An 18511-nucleotide genomic window follows, 5' to 3' on the forward strand; every position below is an offset into this window, starting at 1 on the left:
ACGGCTTACATTTATACCCTACTCCTCTGTCTATATCAAAAACCCATTGCATTATGATACCATCAGGGCCCAATTTCATGGCTGCTTAATGTTAACGAAGAAAGAGCGCTTACGGAGGAGGGAATTCTGTGCTTACATCAAGCGTATTTCAGTAGTTAGCAAGAGAAGTTTGGTTTGTGCAAGTTACTAGGCATTTTTGGCTTACACAGCTAGCGTAGAAATTGCAGGGCAAGCGGATTAAGGGCAGAATTCGACAGTGAGCAGAGAGTCGTGCAATGGACCCTTCCCATGAAATATGCTAATCACATTCCGCATGCGTACAGATCCTGTTGGTTGGCAAACGCCATAGAGTTGTGCACTAAGCAGACGCGCAATCGCATCTGCGTCACGCACCCATTAGCCGTGTACGAAACAGTGCGATGTTCCCTCATTTTGCCAACCAAAACGTTTTAGTGCACACGCGCTATGTGCAATTTACATATTTCATGGGAAGGGACTATTGGGTTCAGCTAAGATGTTTGCTAGGCAGTAATTTCTGCTTAAAGGAACACGTTGCCTTGGATCGGTCGAGTTGGTCTTTGAAAAGCGTTTGTAACCGATTTTTATAAAATGCATATGGGTAGAAAGATGTTGTAAAAGTAGAATACAATGATCCACACAAACATGCCTCGAAATTGCGTGGTTTTCCGTTTACCTCGTCGACTAACACGTCGGCCATTTATGGGGGTCAAAATTTTGACTCCCATAAATGGCCGACCGTGTTAGTTCGCACAGTAGAAGGAAAACCACGCAATTTCGAGGCAAACTTGTGTGGATCATTGTATTCTACTTTTACAACATCTTTCTACCCATATGCATTTTATAAAAAACGGTTACAAACGCTTTTGTTTTGACCAACTCGTCCGATCCAAGGCAACGTGTTCCTTTAACTTCTACGAAATAGTCTGTTGGTGAACATAAGAAAGGCAGGAAATCAGGGAGATGTATCACCATAAGAAAATGTATAGTTTGATTGTGGAACCACTGCTCAGAACTTAAAGAAGTGTGCCAATGTGTGTCGCTTAATGAATCGACCATGCTCAATGGATCTTGAATTCAACTCACTCTATCAAGTTAATAATCGTTTACATGTGTTTTGTTAACGAGAGATGTTACAAAAGTAAAAGTACTATAACTAGTTATGGCAAGCGTTTGGTTTTAATTCTATAAAACAAATCGAAAAAATGTTAGAGTGTGTACAGATATAACATATTATTTAACGGCTGTAACACAGCACCTTTTTGTACATTGATTGCTGCATGTCATTGTTAAGCCCTTTTCACACGAGAGCAACTTAGCAAAATGTAGCAGTGTTTGACAAGATTTTGCAAGAGAACTTGGACAGAAGAAAAAATTGTTTTCCTTTCACACGTGACGGGGTACGTTTTGTTAAGTGTTAAAACCAAGCTACATTTTAGCAAGGGACCCTTGCTAAAATGCTCTCGTGTGAAAGGGGCTTTACCTTCTCCTTCTTTAGACCAACTGTGGGTCGGGAAACTTAAAAAGTTGTCTTTTTCGCCGAATGTTTTAAAAGTATGCTGGCTCGCTCCCCATTTGTTATTTTGGGGATAGTGAGAGTTTGTTTACATTTACAGCAAGTTTTGGGGGATTTTTAGTAAACGTACCTTGTGTAGAACGAGGACAAACTGAAAAAATTGCTTGTACTTTAAGATTTCGCTTTAGGCTTTTTGATTTTTACGAAACAATTTGTGCAACTTAAAGAAAGGATTAATCTTTACAAGGAATTATGATTTCAGAATAGACGACTTGTAGAGTAGAACAAATTGGCTTTAATATTTGTTTAGGGTGGTTTTTATTTTCTATAGAGTTTCTTCAATTAATAATAAAAAAATTAAATAAATAAAGTGGGCAACAGAATCAAAAGTTTTTGCTTTTGTGTGAGTTTGATTTATTCGCTCTTCTCAAAATACATAGAGACACACAATGAGGTTATGGAAACAGAATATTTGGAGAATAAATTTGTTTTAATTGTTTCCACAGAAACAAAAACACTTGTTAATAAGGATTTTACAACAAAGTTTTTTCTTTAATTTCCACCCGTTTTCAATGAAAATGTAAACAATAATGAATAAATTTATGCCGGTCAGAGTTGCAACGCAATTTGACTGAAAATGTGACGACTGCCAGTCACTGCACATCGCCAAAAATGACCGCAAATGCGCTTGTAGTGACTGCGGTTTATATGTCGGGCGGTTTATACCGACACCTAAATGTTTGTTTCTATATTTTTGGGGAAGTGCGGTTTATACTCCCGAAATTACGGTACACCAGTCTTGTTATTTTTAGAGAGTCATCTTTTACCATAACTAATTGGTGTTGCTATGCCATTTTTGATTGGGCATAAATACCTTTCCAATATACCTTGCAAATGTTGTAGAAACAACAGCTGGTTGGCATGGACGACCGAATGTTAGTAAAACACTCAAGCGTGCTGACAGGTTTGTGATTTTAAGCGTAAATTTTTATGTCGAGATTCACCAGGTGAGAACACTGGTCTTTGACAATTACCAAAGGTGTCCAGTACCTTTAAAGGAACATTGCAGAATTGGTTTGTGCTAACAAAACACTTGCTGGCAGTGTAAGCACTTAATGTAATCCACTACACACATGTACTGACAAATCTGTTGAAGTTTGAGATCGATCGCCCATCTGGGTCACAAGAAAATAGTGAAAAACTGTTAAAACATTTTGCATGACATCAATTGAAACAAAAAAATGAATAAGCGATAAACTCCAAACGGGAAATTAGTTTTATTTATTTCTCATCACGACATTTCAGACAGAAATATTTCAAGGGATGTTTTCTACTGTCATCATCATTAGATTGTGTTAGTTTTATGTAAGTCTGTGAACTCAAATGAGTTTTTTTGTTACCAATTCTGTAATGTTCCTTTAAGAAAAAGTAACTCACAACAATAAATGTAACAATTTGAATAATGAAGGCTTCAGCTAGGACGCAGCGATAGAAGGTTTTTAGCTCTCTTATATAACTCAAGAATGGCACATTTTAAACACATTTAACATAGAACCGAGGTAACGGTTACTTTTATTACTGTTTTTATTAAAGATAAAAAGCAAAAATTGCTGAGTGACAGATTTGAGCCCTTTCATTTGAAGCCACTATTTTTATTGAAGTCTTTGCATTAAATGTTACTGTTTCTAGAATTATATTATTTGGTTCGCGGTAACGCCCTGTGGGTGTCTACTTGCCACTAATTATAGAATGGTTTGGTATGGTTTACACAAACTACACGAACAGTCACTCATCTGTTTTCGAACAATTACATTCATACTAATAGATGTTAAATTTGCATCAGGAACAGATAAATCAAAAGCTCAGAAAGGGAGGCAATTCCTACGCCTAGTCAAAATTTTGGCAAGGTTTAATTTTGTCACAATCTTTTTCAAATAATAAATATATTTTTTTCCATTAATAGTACATTAGATAATATATACAAAACTCTACAAAAAAGTACAAAAAGACTGATTTTAAGCTCGTCACTTAAAGTCTTCAGTACTGCTTCCGAGGGAACTTGTTAACAAGTTTAAACTTTGTACGCAGGCTTTGAAATGCTAATTCAAAATTTCATATTTTTGTATAGTTTTAGCAAAAAGAAACTACACTCTTCTCCAACCAAGACTCAGGTTGGGATACAAATTGTTCATAGTTTCATACCTTCAGTTTGCTCTGGCTCATCTCATCAAAAATATATTTGAAAATTTTCTTCAGAGCAGGCGACTTTAAGACTCCTCCACAATCTTCCAGCAAGAAAAAGTTGAATTTCTTCCTGGATAAAAAACAGGATTACCAACAAAATTTCCATTTGTTGCTATTTCTTGTTACTGCTATTGATAGCTTATCCTGAAAATCACATCGAAATTTGGTTGGTAATCCTGTTTTTGTCAAGGAAGAAATTTCATGCTAAACAAATTTGTGTGCTTAGCAGCTCTATCAAATTGGGCCCAGGGCAAGAGAGGCAGTGGTCTCAATGTAATTCCAGGCCTATCTACATGTGTGACACCTAACATAAGCATACCAACAAAATAAACCACTGTTTTGCAACTTAACCAGCCCATCTTCTTTTCAAACAAATATTATGTATCAATTTAAGTTTTATAATATTAATTTTTTGAATTAATTAGCAAAAAATGGTAAGGATGGTTCACAAATAGATTTGGAACCATACACTTGTACATAAATTTAATGAAAAAAAGAAGGAAAAAAAAATGTTGTTTGTGAGCAGAACTTTTTTAAAAATCTCTGACAAAATGACTTGCCTGGATAACAAAACAAACAATAGATTTTCCCGCATCTTACTTCGCAAAGGTGCTGATATAAATGGTTTTCATGTTTCAAAACTTTGGAATCCTGTCTTAATCAATCACAATAAGCACTTTAATACGACCATGGAGTGATTTATAACAACTCTTTACTATTATTATTAATGCAGCCCTGTACTATGTCGAGTGAGTAATGCAACTTTAAACCAAGCAAGTCATTGTACATGAGACACAACTTTAACTCACAAAATACCTTTTTAATAGAGGTGCCGTCTGTAGATCCTAATTAATTGCACAAAAAACATCTTAAAATGTCACCGAATATTACAAAAGTGCTAAAATATCCCTTGAAAATGATTTGCTCACATAAAATTATGTACATTAAATTTAAGATAAAGTCTCAATTTTGTTTTGACTAATCCAGATTTAATTTGGTTGTCATCGAATTAACCCCCAAAACCAAACCCCCCTTGCAAGAAACCAAATTGGACTTTTTGCATCGACATCATCATAGACCTTATCGCAAATACCCGGTACGCATGCGTTAGGCATGGAATGAGGTGCATGCTGCTCTAGCTAGCTGATCACTAGCGATTGCTAGCTAGGATGATTGCTAGCTAGACCAGCATAATAATAATAAAAAGACTTGTAATGGGCACATATCCACCCTGCTGGGTGTTCAAGGCGCAGTAAAAGCCAAAAACAAACAAAACAATTGAAACAAAGAAAAACAGACACAACAAAATTAGTCCTTGAAAACCTATGACATAAAATTAGATTTGAGAATAGATTTGAATGTTGTGGTACAAAGACAAGTTCTAAGATTAAGTGGTAGAGAGTTCCAGATGCGTGGCGCAGCTGAAGAAAAAGACCTGTCAACCCATGAGTGACGATACTTCGGTTCAATGAGAAGAAGCATGGAACTTGATCGAAGATTCCTTGATGGAGTGTAAACTTGAAGCAGTTCAGAAACATAGTGGGGAGCCTTACCATTAAGAGCTTTGTGGACAATGAGCATCAGCTTGAAGATGATTCGTTGAGAGATAGGGAGCCAGTGCAGCGTGCACCTCATTCAACAATTAGTGCTTGTGCAATGGGTATTTGCAAAAAGGTCTATGGTCCATTGCCAAGAATATACAGCAACTTTCTCAATTCCTTTATATGAGAACCAACGAAGCTTTTACAAACAAAACTTTTACAAACAAAACGTTAACTATACAACTTTGAATTAATGATAATCGGCAAATGATCAGCTAAATTTTAAACTCAAATTCTTAAAGCCTTTCTAGTACTGGATAACAATTTTAGTAGTATTTTTTGACATAGTTGCATGCCAATGTTTGGCCCTGGGCCTAATGTTCATGAAGCTGTTTACATCAAACAACAATGCTTAGCAAATTTCTTAGCTCAGCGTGAATTGAGTGGAGCAGAATTTGTAACAATGTGAGCCTCGTTGAATTTTTCGACTGGTGTTATAAACCAAGCCCATAGATCTGACAATATTGAACGTATACCTTGAGATTTGTACCAGTGAACAAAATGGGGCCTTGTGAAACTTCAAACCAACTAGGCCCAATGTCATAAAGCCTGTAAGCACAAAAACGTGCTAAGCACAGAATAGTTTTACTTAACAGAAACAAGTTACAAGCCAAAATTACATGAAGTTTCAGGGTTGTGGCTGGTGCCCCACTCAATTTTGGCTTAGCAAAGAAATTTGTGAAGCAGTATTTTCTGCTAAACAGCTTAATGAAATTGGGCCAAGCTAAAAATGCCATGGGATGTGGATTAGTTAAGACTGGTTCCCGCCATTTTGTTCTCAATATGACTGCTTAGCATTACTGCTTAGCAGTTTTAACCCTAGCAGTGCCCTGTATTAAATACATATAAAGCAAGGCATTTTAAGCTAAGTTTAAGTTTAAGTTATTTCTAAGATACCAATGTTGAATTTGTGAGGAATGACTCTGGGCAAATCGAAAACTTCTAAGAAGAAAAAAAACAACGAACCCTTGCAACCTTTGTAGCTTGTTGAAGTGATACGCATTTCTTCCTGTAGTGTTCCTCCATTTACCATGTCAGCTCAAGCACAAGTCAAATACAAATACAAAGCAAATTGTAAAGGCACGGTCCCACTGCAGCGATAACAATAACGATAACCCACTGCAGCAATAACAAGAACGATAACGATAACAACGCAAAGAGAAAGCATTCTATTGGTTTAATGAGCGTGTGTGTGATCTGCGTGGAGCAATTCAACCAATACAATGCGTTCTCTTTGCGTCGTGATCGTTATTGCTTTCTTAATCGCTGCAGTGTGACTCGGCCTTTACACACACCTTCAAAATTGCTTGTCCCTATACTGGGTGCATTCAATAAGCTCCCCTGGGTCGACCCCGCAGTGCTCACTTGGGTGAGCCCCTGACAAGAGCTAATCGAACGATCACACTCGCCCTCTTGTGGTGACGGCATGCACCTCGGGTCACCCCCAAGTGACCCACTCCACAAGCAGGGCACTGGGGGCTGACCCGGGTGAACCCCGTCAAAGCTATTCGAACGTACCGGGACAGACCAGGGTCGACCCAGGGATGCTAAACGGACGCACCCATAGAGACTTATGTATTTGTGTATTTTGTTTGTACTCTTCACTGCCAAGGCAAAAATTTGCTTCTTGTTGACGCCCCTCAAAGCCATTCCAAAGGTGACGCTAATTTGTCTCGTCCTCATTGGATTTGGTCCGAAACTTCTCGATGAGCGCTCGACTGAGAGGTTGTGAATCTGCGAAAACATTCTGGATGAGAAAAAAAAAAACAGAAAAAACCCACAGATAAATAAATGTTATCTCAATTTGGGAGATTGGCATATTATGAACAAAAATGAAGAAGCCCCCACTTGGGCAGGAGAGTGCACCAACCAAGAGGGCTCTGTTTATCGTCAGTCCATACAGAATAATGCAGTACGTCTGCTAACTGGTACTAGAGTGTTCGACCACATCACCCCTATACTCTAAAAACTACACTGGCTACCTGTCAATCAGCGAATTCAATTCAAAATAATCACTCCAAACAAATTGTGTTGACGCCCTGTACGACGAACCGGGCCTGAGATCTATAAAGCAATACGCTTCATGCCCTCCAACTCGCTTGGCCAGTTATGGGGACAGAGCCTTTTCTAATACAGCATCAAGACTCTGGAAATCACTTTCCGAAGACCTTTGCACAGCGTTGCTCTCTTCCGGCAGGAACTAAAAACCGATTGTTCTTGCTTGCTTTCCTAACAATTTGACAATGCTTTAAAGACACTGGACACTATTGGTAATTGTCAAAGACCATATGCACAAAATAACAAACCTGTGAAAATTTGAGCTCAATTGGTCGTCAAAGTTGCGAGATAATAATGAAAGAAAAAACACCCTTGTCACACGAAGTCATGTGCTTTCAGATGCTTGATTTCGAGACCTCAAATTCTAAACTTGAGGTCTCGAAATCAAATTCGTGGAAAATTACTTCGATCTCGAAAACTACGTCACTTCAGGGGGAGCCATTTCTCACAATGTTTTTATACTATCAACCTCTCCACATTATTCGTTACCAAGTAAGGTTTTATGCTAATAATTATTTTGAGTAATTACCAATAGTGTCCACTGCCTTTAACTTAACCTCTAACAATACCCGCCCCTTTGAGTGGTTTACAGGGAAGTGCGCCTTACAATTGCTGTATTATTATTATTACTACTATTCCCTTCCTATGCCTTACCTTAAATGGTATGGCAATCTGTATTCCTAGAATGCAGCGTGACCATCTTGAAGGACTAAATGAGTGAAGGGAAGCTACCTGGGGGGCAAATGGTCTATTTGCCCCCTTGGGAGTACAAAAGGCCATGAAACTTGTCACAGCGTGCAACAAATGTATAAGGTACCCTCCCTATGCCTTACCTGCATGAAGGTATGGCAATCTGTATTCCTAGAATGCAGCGTGACCGTCTTGAAGGATTCAATGAGTGTAGGGAAGCTACCTGGGGGGCAAATGGTCTATTTGCCTCCTCGGGAGTACAAAAGGCCATGAAACTTGTCACAGCGTGCAACAAATGTATAAGGTACCCTCCCTATGCCTTACCTGCATGAAGGTATGGCAATCTGTATTCCTAGAATGCAGCGTGACCGTCTTGAAGGATTCAATGAGTGTAGGGAAGCTACCTGGGGGGCAAATGGTCTATTTGCCCCCTTGGGAGTACAAAAGGCCATGGAACTTGTCACAGCGTGCAACAAATGTATAAGGTACCCTCCCTATGCCTTACCTGCATGAAGGTATGGCAATCTGTATTCCTAGAATGCAGCGTGACCGTCTTGAAGGATTCAATGAGTGTAGGGAAGCTACTGGCACCCAAGATGGCGTCTTGGTTCTGTTTGATGAGACTTAAACAAACCCTAAACAGAATCTTAGAACCCTCGTAGAAGAGACAGTCCCAGATCCGTAACACCGTCTGGCAAGATAAACAAAGTGTAGGAAAATATTATATAAAACTGTATGTCTCAACATCATATTCTGACATTGTATAAATCCTTTAGGGCTCTAGACACTAATACTCAAAACAATTGTTGTATAAAAACTAAATCCTGAGTTTTTATATAGAGATTTTTCACATCAAAAGGACGTCTCAAAGCGCTTCAAATTGTTACCACTGGTCAAGGGGCCTTAAATCATTCCTTAAACCATCTCAGCCTGTGCAACAAATCGCGCCACTCGGCTAAATCAATCACAAGGAAACATCTCTGCCCTGACAGGTACCCATTTACCCCTGGGTGGAGAGAAGCAATTATAGGTAAGTGTCTTGCTCAAGGACACAAATGTCACAACCGGGATTCGAACCCACACTCTGCTGAACAGAATCAGCAGAGCTTGAATTTGGTGCTCTTATCCACTACGGCCACAACACCCTACTTGGTATCGCGCAATGGAGAGTTGTTGATAGTTTGAAACATTGTGAGATACGGCTCCCTCTGAAGTGACGTAGTTTTTGAGAAAGAGGTGATTTCTCACTCAAATATTAAAAGACTTCAGGCCTGAAGCCTGACGGGCCTGAAAGCCTTATTAGGCATCTGAAAGCAGACAAATTTGTGCAACAAAGGTGTTTTTACTTTCATTATACTTGCAATTTCGATGACCAATTGAGTCCAAATTTTTCATAGATTTGTTATTTTATGTTTAGATACACCAAGTGAGAATACTGGTCTTCGACAATTACCAATAGTTTCCAGCAGCAGCACCAATACAACTTAACTATTACCTCAATAGGTAGCACATCAAGGAACAGGCAGATAAACCATTTTGTGGTTGGTATTGACCATGGTACTGCCTCTTTCTCCATTCTCTGAGCCACTGCAGGGAGTTTCTGTTTGACCAGCTCCCCTAGCACCTCTTGGTCAGTCTTCAGTCCGGCCATCTGAGGGGTGTAGTACGCTATATAACAACAAAAACAAAGTCACGCCCCAGCTTCAAAATTACGAAATTGAATGGTCAGACAGTAGGAGGGTTGACTGTGTACTATGTGGACACATTGTACATGCACTAAGTGATCATATTGCAGGCTAGCATGGTGGTTCTATCACTCAAAACTGTAAGGATGACATTAAATGGTCAGACAGTAGGAGGGTTGAATGTGAACTTTGTTTATACATTGTTCATTCACCACATGATATGATAAATGCAGGCTAGCATGGTGCTTCTATCACTCAACACTGTATGGATGATATTAAATGGTCAGACAGTAGGAGGGTTGACTGTGTACTATGTGGACACATTGTACATGCACTAAATGATCATATTGCAGGATAGCATGGTGCTTCTATCACTCAACACTGTATGGATGATATTAAATGGTCAGACAGTAGGAGGGTTGACTGTGTACTATGTGGACACATTGTACATGCACTAAATGATCATATTGCAGGATAGCATGGTGCTTCTATCACTTAATACTGTATGGATGATATTAAATGGTCAGAGAGTAGGAGGGTTGAATGTGAACTTTGTTTATACATTGTTCATTCACCACATGATATGATAAATACAGGCTAGCATGGTGCTTCTATCATTCAACACTGTGAGGATGAATGGTCAGACAGTAGGAGGGTTGACTGTGTACTTTGTGGATAAATATTGTAAATTCACCATGAATGCAGTTTGGCATAGTTCACTACATATTATTCACACTGTGGATAGTATTGAATGGTCAGACAGATTAACACCAAGCTACATCATTCAATCTGCATAAAATTATAACACACATTGCTGCAAAGCGCTAAAAGGAAATGATTTTAAGTTTTAGACGAACCGGGTAGAATGTTCTTGACCAGGGTCTCCAGCAGGAAAAAGCAACTCTCTTCGTCTTTGAGGATGAGCAGCATGAGCGCTACGATGAAGTTGAGCCCTTGGCAGTAGCCGTCCGCCCGGTGATGATGCGCAAACGCCACCAGGACGTTCTGCAGGGAGGTGCGTTTACTCACCGTGGAGTCGTTACAGAAATAAATGTTCTCTGGGAATGTGCGGTGAAGATCTGTCGCAAAAACAAAACAAAAAATAATCAGGACACGCACCAAGTCAAACAAAAGCAGTATCAACTTGAAAAACTTTACAGGCCTGCATGCTTAGTTTTTAAAAAGGGCAAGGGCACCAAGGCATTTCCTTTATGAGGCAATTTCTACTGTAACATTTAAAGGGCACCTGCAGCCAATTTCACGAAACACTTGTATTAATCCTATCTCGAGTTAGGACGAGTAACTCGTCCTAACTTAGGATGGGTTCAATGCGTCCCAATGTCTATGGATTCGTCTGAAGTCCCAAGATTAATCCTAAGTTAGGATGAGTTTGGTGAAATCGACGACAGGGGGCATGGAGGCTATTGCCTCTGTGAAGTATCAGGTCTGACTTTAAACTCTAGGGAATTATTAATTGAAATTTTGAACCAAAAGGCATGAAGGTGAAGCATTGTGGCCAGCTAGGCCTTAGTAGTTAGGTCGCAGTGTGGCCAGCTAGGCCTTGGTAGTTAGGACGCATTGTGGCCAGCTAGGCCTTGGTAGTTAGGACGCAGTGTGGCCAGCTAGGCCTTAGTAGTTAGGACGCAGTGTGGCCAGCTAGGCATTGGTAGTTAGGCCGCAGTGTGGCCAGCTAGGCCTTGGTAGTTAGGACGCATTGTGGCCAGCTAGGCCTTGGTAGTTAGGACGCAGTGTGGCCAGCTAGGCCTTAGTAGTTAGGACGCAGTGTGGCCAGCTAGGCCTTGGTAGTTAGGACGCAGTGTGGCCAGCTAGGCCTTGGTAGTTAGGGCGCAGTGTGCCCAGCTAGGCCTTGGTAGTTAGGACGCATTGTGGCCAGCTAGGCCTTGGTAGTTAGGACGCAGTGTGGCCAGCTAGGCCTTGGTAGTAAGGACGCAGTGTGGCCAGCTAGGCCTTAGTAGTTAGGACGCAGTGTGACCAGCTAGGCCTTGGTAGTTAGGACGCAGTGTGGCCAGCTAGGCAATGGTAGTTACAACGCATTGTGGCCAGCTAAGCCGTTTCGTGGCCAGCTAGGCCGCGAGATTAGGACAAACAAGACAAACCCAACCAACCTGTTTTGATGACCTCCATCAGCTCAGCATCTTTAGGTCCGTCAAGAAGTCTTTGGTACATGCCTGGGTTTTGTTCTTTCATTGCTTCGGCTCCACTCACGTACATCCACACCAGACCTCGGTACTCGTTAGAGATGCCTTTACGGACATAACGTTTTACTGTTGGGATAATAAGGCTAATGAGAAGATTTTGAAAAAGCAGTCGCCCAAGTCCATTTCTTTTTGTTAACCTTAGTACCCCCAAGGTCTACAATGGTCTATGGCTAGAGTCCACTCAAAATCTGCCACTCTATGGTCACTGACAACCAACATAATTGGACTTTGATAAGGGCCCTATTTCTTAGCACTGCTTAGCGGCCGATTTTGTGCTTACTGTACGATTACATTTCATAGCACTGCTAACTGTAAGAACATGAAAAGGCATGCTAACAATCTGGTGCTTACTGCAGGAAAAAGAATGATGTAACAATACAAATACATGGTGAGTGCGCAAGATAGCCGCCTAATTTTCCTGCTAACCTGTGAAATACATTTACACCTTAGCAAAGTTTTCTGCTACAGTAAGCACAAAAATTTGCTTATATCATTAAGCAGTGCTATGGAAATTGGGCCGAGATGCCTGGCCCATGCCCAGTTATAAGCAACTTGGGCCTTTAGCCCCAAATCCTACAGAATCAGAACACACCCTTCAAAGCATTTTGGAGGATTTGGTTGGGTGAGCAGAAAATATCGCGTAACACTTGTCTGCAGGAATGAGCAGAATATCAGTCACATATTGTACATGTAGTGACATAGTTTGGCTAGTAACCTTATTCTTTTAAGCTGTTATTTGCTGTTAAAACCATTATACACTTTCGGAACAGAACAAAAATTAAAGTTCACAGATTTACAAATAACTTACAGGGTTTACAGAAGGTAATGGTGAAAGACTTCTCTTGAAATATTTTTCCATGAAATGCTTCACTTTTTGAGAAACCATTAAAACAATTATCAATTCTCGCTTAGAATGAGAATTACGGATTTATTTTAAACACATGTCATGACACGGCGAAACATGCGGAAACAGGGTATGGGCTTTCCTGTTATTGAGCCTAAATTTTCACAGGTTTGTTACTTTATATATATGTTGTGATACACGAAGTGTGGGCCTTTGGACAATACTGTTTACCGAAAGTGTCCAATGGCTTTAAAGGCACTGTACACGTTTGGTAATTGTCAGAGACCAGTCTTCTCACTTGGTGTATCCCATCATAAGCATAAAATAACAAGCCTGTGAAAATTTGGGCTCAATTGGTCATCGAAGTTGCGAGAAAATGATGAAAGAAAAAACACCCTTGTTGGACGAACTTGTGTGCTTCCAGATAGGAATAAAAGACTTCTAGCTAGAAGTCTTTTATTATTTTAGTGAGAAGTTACCTCTTTCTCAAAAACTACGTTACTTCAGAGGGAGTCGTTTCCCACGATGTTTTATACTATCAACAGCTCTCCAATGCTCCTTACCAAGTCAGTTTTTTAAATAATATTTGTTTTGAGTAATTACCAAACTTGTACAAGTACCTTTTAATGATTTCTTGACATTTTTCTTTCCATCCATGACTTTGTCCCATTTTCCTGCTCTCCTTGCCAGCACGCTCAGATACTGTGACATGAATTGCTCGTACGTGTCATAATCAAAGTCGTCTGGCCGCCTGAACCCATAGGCGTCAATCTCACTGTGGGAGAAACAACAAAATTAATATAGAAAGGTTTGCGGTAGCACCATGTTGTGACTATCTCTAATGAGACGGGGTGGTTCTGAAAAGAACAGTTGGTTTCAACTTGACGTTTCGATCAGTATGCTCCGATCGTCTTCTGGACAAAGCTGGACACTGATGCTGCATGCTGCTTAATTAATATTGAGTTTGAGTTTGAAAGATGTGCTGTTATCTATAAAACTCTCTTGATACAGTACATGCAGAGCTACAATAGGGAGTTTTTGTTTTCGACGGATGGTTCTACAATGGTAATGATGACATTTGGCGTCATCTGCGCATGCATTGCACAGTCGTCCCTCAATTTCTACGACAGTACTTGGGATGATTCTGCATTGCGCTGAAAACGGCGTTTCTTCTAAAATTAACACTCACTGATGGGAAATTAGTTTTGTTTATTTCTCATCAAATACGACATTTCAGACAGAAATATCTGCTACCATCATCATCATTTTATGTAGATCTGCCGTCGATTTCACAAAGAGTTAGGACTCGTCTTATCTCGAGTTAGGACGAGTAACTCGTCCTAACTTAGGATTAATCTTAAGGTCTGCATGCTACAGTGCAGGGCTGGGACTCGTCCTAAGTCTTAGGATTAATCTTAAGGTTTGCATACTACAGTGCAGGGCTGGGACTCGTCCTAAGTCTTAGGATTAATCTTAAGGTCTGCATGCTACAGTGCTGGGCTGGGACTCGTCCTAAGTCATAAGATTAATCCTAAGTTAGGAAGAGTTTTGTGAAATCGACGGCAGTGATCTTAGACGAGTTTTTTTCTAACCAATTTTGTAATTTTCCTCAGAGTACATTATTCGCAAGCCTACTGTAAAAAGTACGAACCTGATATTGTTTTAGTTGATGGAACAATACCAGCAAGACCCGGAAACAATACTTTATGTACTACAGTAAAGTCAATAATTAGTTTAGTTTCCTATTGAAAGTGTAGTTACCACATTCATTGTAGGCTGGCACCAAATTCACGGTGAATGATATTAAATGGTCAGACTGTAGGTCTGTGGGCTCGCTAGAATGAGCTTCAGGGCTGTTAAAGGCACTGGACGCGTTTGGTAATTGTCAAACACCAGTATTCTCACTTTGGTATATCTCAATATTTATGCATAAAATACTAAATCTTTGGTTGTTTTGACTCAATTGGTCATCAAAGTTGCCAGAGAATAATGAAAGAAAAAACACCCTTGTTGCACAAATTTTTGTGCTTTCAGATGCCTGAAAGGCTTCAGGCCTGAAGTCTTTATTTGAGTGAGAAATTACCTCTTTCTCAAAATGACATAACTTCAGAGAGAGCTATTTCTTACAATGTTTTATATTACCAACAGCTCTCCACTGCTCATTACCAAGTAAGTTTTTATGCTAACTATTATTTTGAGTAATTACCAATAATGTCCAGCGCCTTTAATGTGGCCTTGCTTTGTTTCACCAGAAGTACATTTAGGAATAACATTTATTTTTAACTATTACCAAATAACATCCAGTATACCGGTATCTTATTCACATCCTGACTGAATAGTTTACAAATGTGGACAATTATCCTGGATTACTCATTTACAGGAGGAAGGGTAAGGACAACATCAACAAGGAAACACTTTTTATCACATAGCCTTTTACTTAAATGGATGCATACTACATTGGCAAGATTCAAAATAGATATGTTCAAAGATTTGCATATATATAACTTTGTAACATGGAATGAAGATTGACATTGTTGGAAACGTCCCTTTAAATTTGAAATGCTACATGCTTTTATCTCGTAAAACTGATTTAAAAAAAACTGTGAATTGAGGTTAAAGGATTTGGATACTTTTTGTATGACACGAAACACAAATGTCCACAGATATAAAATAACATTAATAAAAACAATTGAATCCCCCCCTCCAAAAAAAAAAAAAATAAAAAAATAACATGAACAAATATAAACAAGTAATACACTAAAATAGTGTACTCTGTATTTTAATAAATCATTCCAATAAAAAAATAAGAGGACCCAAGTAAGTAAAACAAGAAATACATGTAAGTAAAAAAAACTAATTAATTTTTAAACAAAAACCCATTAATTGCTGTCCAAAGCAAGTTTTACACATGGATACTGTAAACTAATTTTAACAGTATGCACATTTTTTCAAACAAATTTTTTGTTGACTGGCTATGATGAAGTTAACCGTGGCCTGAAACCTTTTATTAGAATCACACTGGAATTTTTAATTAAAGATAGACACCTATACTCAATGACAGACAGAAAAAAACAAAATTAAAACAGCAGACATTTTTCATATGAATACAATAGGACGAGGTACACAGATGTCTGATTGGTGTTCCACAACACATGCCACAAATGATGACAAATCAATAATTTTAATCAGTTTGATTGTGAATCTGGAATTGGGACAATGCACAATTATGCTAACATAGTTTGACACTACATTTGTTTGTAATTCACGATCGTGTTATGAGACATAGATGGGTGGGATGGGGGGGGGGGGTTAGACAAGTAGTGTACATGTAGCTTAATTCTTTCTCACCTCTGAAGGCTTAGGTATAGATCAAAATTTTATGCATATTTTTATCTAATTAATATTTATTACGGTTAACTGTACATAGATTTAATATAGATTGATTTTTAGCCGAGTAGCGCATATTTGTTGCACAGGCTGTATACTCCCCCAGGGAGCTGAGATGGTTTAAGGAATGAATTAAGGCCCAGTGACCAGGGGTAATAATGTTGAAAGTTGTTATTATTAATTGACCAAGAATGGAGATTATTTGCGACATGAAGGTTTGGTTTCTGTGCAGATTCCACAAAAGAAAATACTTCTATTATATTTTTTACAAAATTCAAGACTTGCTAAGCCAGTTAAAATAAATAAAAGAGAAGATCTACTAGGAAGGATATTCTATGTTTTATAAGAACAGTTTAAAATGTAATATAAACACAGAGCGAGAGAATACAAAAAACAATCAAAAACCTCAAGAACTAATTGTAAATGTAAATAAAGCGTTTTTGAAAGGACAGGGGCACCAAGGCATTTTTTCCTTGGTACACATATAAAAGGCACCCTCTTTGAGGATTGGAAGTTGTAAATTTCTCCTGACGATGACTAGAGCAAGCTAGTCGAAACGTTGAGACCAATTCAGAACTGACTCCGCGGCAGTACAGTTAATTATGATCCTATAAGCTAAAGTAGTAGTCCCAGCCTATTTTCTATACCATCCGCCCTGGTAATAGTTAAAAAGCAGGACAGTTCTTTTCAGAACTGAGAAGTCTCCCGAACCTCCGATTATCTACTCCGCAGCAGTAGAATAAAGCAAGAGAGTTCTCTAAGAACAAACTCTACCTGGCAAGTAGATACACACATGGTGTTACCCTGAACCATTGTTAGTTTCTATTAGAGCATTTCAAGGGCACAAAGACAATGACCAGGGGGCATGTGAAGTAGTACCAGGCCAGTATCAAAATCCATTGATAGCTTCCTTCCTTTTCAACTTTGTTTTTAGGGAGTTGCCTTTCTTTCCAATTACTCAAAACAATACACCGTCAGTTACATTGGAAAGAAGTGTAGAGCAGGGCCACATTTCATAGAGCTGCATTTAAGCAGAAATATTGCTTGACATGCTGCTACAAAGGGTGCGTTCGATTACCTTCCCCGTGTCGGCCCAGCGGTGCTCACTCGGGTGAGCCCCTGACTGGAGCTAATCGAACGATCACTCACCCTCTGGTGGTGACGTCATGCACCTGGGGCCAGCCCCAAAGTGGGGCTGACCCGGGTGAGCCCCTGGAATGACGTCAAAGCTATTCGAACTTTACGAGGGCAGACCGGGGTCGACCCAGGAAGCTAAGCGAACGCACCAATGTAAAAATAGATACCAGTCACAAGTGTATGTACTGTGAAGTTGTTGTGCATTGGGCCCTGTGGATTAGGCCTATATACTTCTAGAAACTATAAGGCTCTCCCAAGTAATGGATTAGCATCTATGATTTACTCTCCTGAAACCATGTCCATCCCTTACAATTCAAATTATGACACCTTTGTATTTTTGTAAACATTAAACAACCTCAAAAATCTTCCCCGAACTTAGTTGCAATTTAATATTTACCCTCAGGAGGGTAACATTATCCAAACTACCCCAAACTCGGTTTTATTCATTCTAATTTAAATAGTTCATTATTATTTAAATATTAATCATAGTTTTAGTATTATAATAATGATAAATTTGTGTATTATTAAATTAAAAAGTAAAAACAGCAATATTAAAAAAAAATTGTAAAACAAAGATTAGAAGTCAAGAACAATGTATTGTAAGAAATAGTAACTAAAAATACTTTTAAATTATGAAAGTTTGGAAAAAATGCTCTAATCTAAAAAATATCGACCTCTGTGTATGTTTTTTTTAATGTTTAAGATAGCGGTGTTTCAACAACAACAACAACGCTTTGACCCCAATGACAGAGCGAGCTTCACTGATGACAGTGGCACTTGCCATGGGTCCGCCCGTCGTCCGAGCGGCAGGCGGGGCGCACGATGGTTTTGACCTCACGCTAAAATAGACAGTACACACGGTCTGTTTCGGAACTCCCGCAGACTCGCTGCAAAGCAAGTTCCAGAACAACTCCCTGCTCTCTCAAGCATGGCATGACCTAACAACTAAACCAAAGATTAGGTTCTCTAACAAAGAACTACAAATAACACTATTATTTTCTGAAATACAACTTGAAACACGCCTACCTTCGGATCAAATCAGCACTGGGCTTGGCGTTTGAGGTACCGCCTGTGGCCGCCATGATTTTTGTTTGTATGTGTGTGTATTGTAT

The 18511-nt window shown here is 39.2% G+C and overlaps 1 protein-coding gene across 1 annotated transcript; it reads right to left on the reverse strand.

Annotated features, from left to right (window-relative positions):
* Positions 1-1502: 1502 nt before the first annotated feature.
* On the reverse strand, positions 1503-18490 carry LOC139945591 (growth hormone-regulated TBC protein 1-A-like). Its single transcript, XM_071942999.1, has 7 exons — positions 18426-18490; positions 13496-13650; positions 11939-12097; positions 10670-10891; positions 9623-9795; positions 8633-8818; positions 1503-7126 (listed from the first exon to the last, which is right to left on the reverse strand). Exons 1-7 carry the CDS (start codon positions 18479-18481, stop codon positions 7043-7045), a joined length of 1035 nt encoding a protein of 344 aa, XP_071799100.1. The 5' UTR covers positions 18482-18490; the 3' UTR covers positions 1503-7042.
* Between the last annotated feature and the right edge of the window lie 21 nt (positions 18491-18511).

Source organism: Asterias amurensis, chromosome 12 (assembly GCF_032118995.1).
Source record: "Asterias amurensis chromosome 12, ASM3211899v1".
Lineage (NCBI taxonomy): Eukaryota > Metazoa > Echinodermata > Asteroidea > Forcipulatida > Asteriidae > Asterias > Asterias amurensis.